General features: G+C 55.8%; 1 protein-coding gene across 5 annotated transcripts in view; it reads left to right on the forward strand.

Moving 5' to 3' along the window:
* Positions 1 to 7133, forward strand: part of AZIN2 (antizyme inhibitor 2) — an 8141-nt gene extending 1008 nt beyond the window's left edge. Inside the window, exons 2-12 of one of the 5 annotated variants that reach the window (XM_085313809.1) lie at positions 549 to 727; positions 1828 to 1942; positions 3123 to 3287; positions 3391 to 3564; positions 4366 to 4538; positions 4643 to 4792; positions 5160 to 5325; positions 5468 to 5630; positions 5702 to 5814; positions 6281 to 6446; positions 6840 to 7133. In XM_085313809.1, the coding sequence (XP_085169935.1) occupies positions 570 to 727; positions 1828 to 1942; positions 3123 to 3287; positions 3391 to 3564; positions 4366 to 4538; positions 4643 to 4792; positions 5160 to 5325; positions 5468 to 5630; positions 5702 to 5814; positions 6281 to 6446; positions 6840 to 7105 (1809 nt within the window). In that variant the 5' untranslated portion in view covers positions 549 to 569 and the 3' untranslated portion in view covers positions 7106 to 7133. Of the gene's footprint in view, positions 1 to 548; positions 1150 to 1827; positions 1943 to 3122; positions 3288 to 3390; positions 3565 to 4365; positions 4539 to 4642; positions 4793 to 5159; positions 5326 to 5467; positions 5631 to 5701; positions 5815 to 6280; positions 6496 to 6839 lie in introns of those variants that run through there. The other 4 variants (XM_085313811.1, XM_085313810.1, XM_085313813.1 and 1 more) reach the window with 4 other exon arrangements.
* The last annotated feature ends 411 nt before the right edge of the window (positions 7134 to 7544 follow it).

Consider the following 7544-nt stretch of genomic DNA (forward strand, 5'->3'; position numbering starts at 1 on the left):
GCGCGGCCCGGCCCGACCCGGCCCGGCACACAGCATGGGCTCCAGGGCACGGCATGGCTTTGCTCGGCACTGCATTGCCTGCTTTGTGTTGGGCAGGGCACTACGCAGCGCTGCGTCGGCTGCAAGGAGTGGCATGGCACTGCACGGCCCAGCGCGGCAGGGCGTTGCATGGCCTGGGTTGCACCGCGTGGCGCTGCTTGGCATGGCACTGTTTGGCACAGTGTGGTCTGTTGGCTGCTCCATGGGCTGGGCTTCACTGCATGGCTGTGTACTACAGTGCATGGCACTGCACTGTATTGCATGAGTGGTGCTGTGTGGCACTGGACTCATGCTGCACTACGCTAAGTTCATCTGTKCTGCACTGCATTGGTTTGGACTGCATTGCCAAGAGCTGCTTTGCACTGCARTGCATGGGCTGCACTGCACAGCACTACGAGGAACTACTGCATCACCCTGTACTTCTGCTTGCACCACACTGCACCTCACTGCATTTTCTCCCCACTGTAGGTGGGGACTCGGGGTGACTCTGTGTGCTCTGCTCACTGCAGGGAGTGTGTCGTACAGCACATATGCAGGAGAGCATGCTGGCAGCTTCTGCTGGCACCTCRTTGCCAATAAAACAGACCAGGATCTTGCAGGAGACAAGAGCTTGCTTGGCCCTGGCTGCAAGGAGAGTCAGCAGCAAAGGCAAGATCAGAGTGAACACAGGAACCCAGGAATGGCCAGAGTTAAGTAACCCATAGGTCCTTCATCCCCTCCTGTGTGGGGGCAGCAACCCCTGCACAGAGCATCGACTCCTCAGTGACACAAGGTAGGATATTGCAAATGAACAAGGAGAGGAAAAGACAGGTCCCCTGTCCAGCTTCAGATATGTGGGGGATGGAGTAGTGCAGCCATTTGCAAATGCATAAATGCAGGCAAGGCTGAAATGTGAAACAAGACTCAGCAGCCAGACAGGTTGTCTGCACATACAGCGGGGCCGGATCCACTGCTGGGGGGACCCACCAAATTGGCAACAGTGCAACAAGGGCAGAATCTGTCCTTGACAACTTGCCTGACTACCTTCCCCAGCTGGTTTCACAGCCAAACACGCTGCTCAGCCTTTAARCTGCATGAAGCGTTGTTTCCCTGGAAGCAGCATTTCAGAAGGTATTTTTGGCCTGGCTCCCTCTCGAGGGTCCCTGCGCACGCGATGCATAYGCAGCCATGAGCACTCCCCCACCAGGGCCGGGCTGTGTGCAGGCTCGCAGCGCCCTGTGCCAGCGGGCTGGCAACGCGCTGCCTACGTTGCGGGGATGCGATGAGACCCAGGGTGACTGCCGAGGTGGGAAGAGGCAGCTGCAGCTCTGGGAGGGGGCGGGTAAGGGGGGGGGCATCCTCACTCAGCGGTTGCTGGGAGGGGAAGAAGGAGGGGATGAAGGATGCTCGGAGGCGGTTCAGCCAATGGGGTGGCCTGGCTCGGTTGCCATGGCCACGGTTGTGAGGCGGAGCAGGGGGAATATAAGGGGGTCTGAGCCCCCCCCACAGGATAAGCTGGTCCAGGGGCCCCAGGCAGGCGGGGGACCGGGGCAGGAGGAACAGCTGCCGCTGAGGCCAATTCACTCTCTTGGGAGACCCATGGGCATAATCTGTTTAAATGCTTTTTAAGGTAACGGGGCTGGGGCCCCTGCGCCGGGCATGGAGGGGTGCTGGGGAAGGTGGCTTGCCTGACACAGTGAGGAGGGGGCCTCAGGGAGATGCTTGCGCAGGCTGAGTTTGGGGAATGAGGTGGAGAGCCTGCCACCATTTCCCTCTCCCTTGCTGACCCCTTGCACCGCTTCTCCCCAGAGATCTTGGACCCCCAGCAACAGCCAAGCCTCGGGGTGCTGCGGGAGCTCGGCGTTCCTTGGAGGGCCCCCCTGGCATAACACCTAGTCACCCACGAGGGAGGCTTTGGACCTTGGTAAGGACGGGATATCTGAGGCAGCAGGGAGCAGCATGGGGCATGTCTGCACAAGGCTGACAGGAGTGACCCACTTAATTCCTCGTTGTTGCTGTGCCCAAGCTGGGCTGGCTGCTGGGTGATGGTCGGCGATGGCTTTGGGGAGTGAAAGGAAGGGCCAGAGGAATGGCTCTCCTTTCCTAAGTACAGAGCTCTGAGAACTTCATAGCGCAGTGTTCTCCCCGTTCCCCATCTTTGGGGTTTGCTGTTGGTGCTTGCTCAATGGATTACAACAAACTACCACTCTGGGGTCAGTGTGGTCTTCTAGTCTATCTGAAATATCGTAAGTAGGTCTCTGCAGAGGAGGGGTCAGCGTGCAGCTCTGAAAAACGCAACCTCTTGTTTCCCAGGCATTTCAAATCAGAGGGGCCATGTTTCTGTAAAAGCCTTGGAGTTAGAATTGAATTACTGGGGTGGAAATGTTTCCTGCAAGCTCATGCTGGGCCTTCAGCTCCCTGGGTTACGGGATGGGCTGGATCCAAGGGAAGAGATTGTTAAAGCTGCACTGCTAAGTGTGTGAGCCAGGAAATAACGCTGTGTAGCTTTAGCTTGTCCCCTTGTTGCACACACTGTCACGGGAGGGATGTGCACCTRCTTGAACTAGAACCACAACGTGAATCCAGACCATTCCAGGTTGGCTGGTGTGAGTGAGCTCTTTAATGATGCCTCCCCTTTTGTTGTACTTGAGTGTCTGGGAAAGTGGGACTGCAAGACTTCATCTGTTTGGAAATCGCAAGGGAATTTTACCCTGCTCAACGTGCTGCAGGTCTAACTCCAAGCTGGAGCATGACAGATGAAGGAACATGTTCTGGCATATATAGGCCATTCACTTTCCAATGAAGTTGTCTTTGTTGTTAACTATGTTGGTGCCTGAACTGCTGCTAAAGAAGACGGGGCTCCTAGATGCGAAGGCAAAGCTCTGAGCTGCTGAGAAATATCCTTCCTCCCCCTGGAGAAGATGCTTTAGCCCACAGTMGGTGTCTTAGCTGAGCTGCTGGTCYGGAGGAGAGCATGCCAACAGCTCTACCAGGGCAGTGCTGCTCCATGCAGCCTGCACAGGGAGCACTTTGCAGTTCAGGTAGTGGTGTCTGCTGGTGCAGTCCCTGGGGCCTTGCCTCTAATACTCCTTTTCTCTTTCCAGTGTTGCATACTTAGAAACTACATCCTGCTCGAGGAGGCTCTAAAACAGTGTTATCGTATCTTGGCCATGAATGGATACTTGGATGAATCCGACTTCATGATGGTGGAGGAAGGCTTCACCACTAGAGACCTCCTAGAGAACCTCCTTGTGGAGCTGTGCCAGACGGTAAGGGCCGGGGGCTCTACTGTCCCCAGGGCCTGCAGCCATCACTTCCTTCACAGAGCTGGTTGTGGAGAGGTGACTGCTGTCCACTCTGGCCTTGTTCTAGAGCGACCAGGGAGCCTTCTTTATGGCGGACCTTGGCGACATTGTGAAGAAACATCTGTGCTTCCTGAAGGCCTTGCCCCGGGTGAAAACTTACTTCCCTGTTAAGTGCAACAGCAGCAGAGGAGTGGTACGGCTGCTGGCTGAGCTGGGGGCAGGCTTTGCCTGTGCCAGTAAGGTAGGGTTGTGGGAGGACAACTCTGGCTGAGCATCCTTTGGGCATTTGTGAGAAAGTGGCTGAACTCACCCTTGTTTTCTAGGTTTCCACTCCCACTTCCTAGCAGACATTTACAATGGCAGGAGTCTCCCCCTGCTGTCAAAACCCTCCCGACACAGCCGAGAAATCCCCGTCCTTCTGTGTGGTGACTCAGGCACTTGTCCCCTTTGACCGACATTTCCTCCCTGTGTAAACGGTGGCCTAGCTGGCAGGCTTGGCTAGTGGCAGGGCACATCCCTGTGCTACCACTGCTGCAGCTGTCGCCTCTTGGTCGCTTTAGAGCTGAGCGTAAAGCYCCCCAATCCCCTTTGCTTGTCATTAGCTCACAGCCGGGGAGAATCCAAAGTTAAACCACTTACTTGTATGTAATTAAATAGGAGGTGTTACCAGGGGGAGAAAGTGCAAGGGAAGAGCGAGGGGTCATTAGAACTCAGGCCRGTGTTGCAGCCTTAACCCTTTCACTGCAGCTTGCAGGGTAGACATGCACCAAATTCACACCTGCTAACTTGTTCCATTGGTTTCCTCTCCTTTTGCTCTTGTGCTGCTTGTAAACATCTTCCTGCTGCCTGCTCCAGCCAGGACAAAATCCATCATGATCCCTTTGAGCGCTTGTGATTTGACCTGGAAAAGGCCAGGCTGTAATCCTGGCTGTTTGCCTTTTGCAATGCTGCAAGCTGGCTGATGTCTGGAGCCAATCATGGCTGAGCAGGGGCAGTGTTGGGCCCAGGGATGGGCCTACAAATATGTGCCGTTTCTCCACAGGCAGAGATTGCCCAGATTCGAAGCATTGGGGTTCCAGCTGACAAGATCTTCTACAGCAGCCCCTGCAAGCAGGTTGCCCACATCAAATAYGCAGCCAACCACGGTGTGCGGCTGATGACCTTTGATAATGAGGTGGAGCTAAACAAGGTGGCCAGGAGCCACCCTCGTGCCAGGTAGGTGTTGATGCAGGACCTGGTAGCACCATTGGAGTGGGGTGTTAGTGGGAGCTGGGAAGGCGTGYGGGGTTAATAAAGGGTGCAAAGATATCTCAGTGTAGCATCCCTTCACTCTGCAGGATGTTGTTGGGTATTGCTACTGACTTCAGCCCCTCTCCTTGTCRAAGTGTGACGTTTGGGGCCACCCTCACGTCCTGCCGGCACCTGCTAGAGACGGCAAAGGAGCAGGCTGTGGAAGTTGTTGGCATCAGGTATGGCACTTGTCCTTTTGCTGTAGGGGTGGTTGGCCCCTGTTGCACAGGACCAAGGGAAGCTCTGCCCCTCTGGAGCAGATCAGGGGTCCATGGAGCCTTACAGAGGAGTAGTGGCTGAGAGCAAGGTGGAGGCTGGGATCTGGAGGGATTGACCTGGTTGGGGCCAATTTGGAGTGGGTTTGGCTTGCAGGCAGGGTCTGAGGGGTCCCTGGGGTTGGTCTGGCAGCCTCACCCTGGATGGCAGGAGGGAAGCACAGAGCTGCCTAGCTGGAAAGCTGACATGTGAGTATCCCCCGGTGCCATGTCCCCTTGCTGCTCTCCCCGAGGATGGGCAAGCCCTGCTGAATGGGGACTCTACCTTCAGCTTTCACCTTGGGAGCCACTGTCTGGACCCCCAGGCCTTCGCTCAGTCTGTAGCTGAAGCCCAGCTGGCATTTGAGATGGGCATGGAGCTGGGCTACCAGATGCGCATCCTGGACATCGGTGGGGGATTCCCTAGTCCTGAGGACACCAGAGCCCGGTTCGAAGAGGTATTTGGCTCCTGATGCCTGCACTTGGCACATAAAGAGTGAGGCTGGAGGCGCCTTGGTGTCTGCACTGGGCCTGGCTCCTTGCCCTGCGCTATGTGGAGAGGTTGAGCTAACCAAGAGGGAACATCTTCTCCCCATCCAGATTGCTGCTGCGATAAACTCTGCCTTGGACTTGTATTTCCCAGAAGGCTGTGGGGTGGAGGTTGTGGCAAGGCCAGGGCGATACTACGTCACCTCAGCCTTCACCTTTGCAGCCAGTGTCACTGCCAAGGAAGAGTTTCCCCCAGGCCAGCCTGGCTCAGAGGGTAGGTGGGACAGTGGGACGGGTCTGCCTGTGTGTCCGTGCCCCCCTGAGCTTTCKCCCTGCTACCTGCAGAGGAAGAGTCTGGCAGCAAGAAGAGCATCGTGTATCACCTCAGTGATGGCATCTATGGCTCCTTTAACTGCGTCCTGTTTGACAGCCCCTGCCCCCGGCCACTTCTGCACAAGGTGAGGAACTGGCTAGTTTGGGAAGAGCCCAGCAGGTCCCTCACAAACTTACTCACCCTTGCACCGTGGCTGGTTCCAGGCTCCGCAACAGAGGAGAGCGGAGGCTGTGAGGAATGAAGCTGTATGGGAAGGTTGTTAGTCTTTAGCTTGAGGAACATYGCAGATGAAACCTTGGGCTGTAGCCAGCGGCTCTTGGGATCAGACATTTCAGAAGGTGGTCTCTGGGCCTTGTCCTTTTTTGATCTGCTTCTCCTGTGCCATCCCTGGCTGATACTTGGCATTAATGTGACCCAAACAGACCCATCCTGTTCTACTGTCTTGTTTTTCCGCCTTCTGTTCAAGTCATACTACTTCAAGGCAGGCTCTAGCCCCCCAGGTTTGGGTCCAGATTCTTATCTTGCATAAAGCAGCACAGCTCTGTGGTGGAGGTGCCCTCATCTGTGTCCACTCAATCTCTCCCCTGTAGAAGCCCTGCCCAGATCACCCCTCGTACAGCAGCAGCCTCCGGGGCCCCCCAGGGCATGYAGAGGACCGGATTGCTGATGGCTTGGAGCTGCCCGAGCTGCAGGTCGGGGACTGGCTGATTTTCGAGGACATGGGTGCCTACACCATCACAGCTTCATCCCTGCTTGGTGGGTGTCCCCAGCCACAGATCAACTATGCCATGTCCCGCATGGCCTGGTAAGAGACAGTCCTGTGACTCCACAGCAAGGGCGAGTGGGGAGAGGGGACTGAGCTGTCTCCCATGAAAGATACTAACTTTGCCTCGAGCTGGGCTCTCTGATCCAGGAAGAAGGTCTGTTCTGATTCCCTGGCACCTGGAGATTCAGGGTAAAAGCATTGTCTCAAAGGCAAAACCCGCAGTGTCTAAATACTGGCAGACTTGAGATATTTTTTCACTGGCGATGCCATGGGCAGCTCAGCTGTAGCCACGCAGACAGGGCTGTTGTGCTGGGAGAGCCTCTCAGTTCCCTGCTTCCCGGCTGGATCCTGCAGTGYTTTTCATGGGTGTTTTGTACTTACAGGGAAGCCATCCAGCTCTTTCAGGGGAAGCCACCGCAAGCAGAAGAGGATCGTGAGAGCGTCTGCACTCCCCTGTCCTGTGGCTGGGAGATTGCGGAGACGCTGTGTGTCCCCCCCGTCTTCACTCCCACTGGTATCATCTGAACAGCACCAGGAACAAGGGGGAAAGGTGCTGCACTGCCAGCGCTCCGGCAGCACCTCCTGGGCTGCCTGCCACCAACCTCTCCCTTTTCTGCTCTTATGTGGGACCTACAGGGTAGATTTTTAAGTATGCAACATAAATCCTGTTCCTCCTGCTTGTGCAGTATTGTGTGCTCTAGTAAAGAGGTTTGGCTGGTGGGTGGGGGATCCTGGACAGGCTTGGGTTCTTTTTAAGAGTAATTGTAATAAATAGCTGGGGTGGTTTGGGTTTTAGTGTGAAGAACCCTCTGGTTCTTCATCCCTTGTGCAGAAGGTGGTGGAGTATCTGACTGTGATCAGCAGTTAACTGTGTATTAACGGAGTTTTGATCGTTAGGTTCACCCGAAGCTGTGCCGTGTGGCCCTGGACTGTGGTGTGCCCAGGGGTCCAGGGGGACCCCTGGGCTTCCAAGTGGCTACGGAAATAGGGAGACCAGGAGGGAGGTGGTTTCTGGGTGTGGGTATTACTGGTGGGAAGATGGCATTCCCCCCACTCCCCCATGCCTCAGCCCTAATGCCCCCTCCCCC

This window comes from Rhea americana, unplaced genomic scaffold (genome assembly GCF_003343005.1).
Source record: "Rhea americana isolate MKP2758 unplaced genomic scaffold, rheAme1 scaffold_396, whole genome shotgun sequence".
Taxonomy (NCBI): domain Eukaryota; kingdom Metazoa; phylum Chordata; class Aves; order Rheiformes; family Rheidae; genus Rhea; species Rhea americana.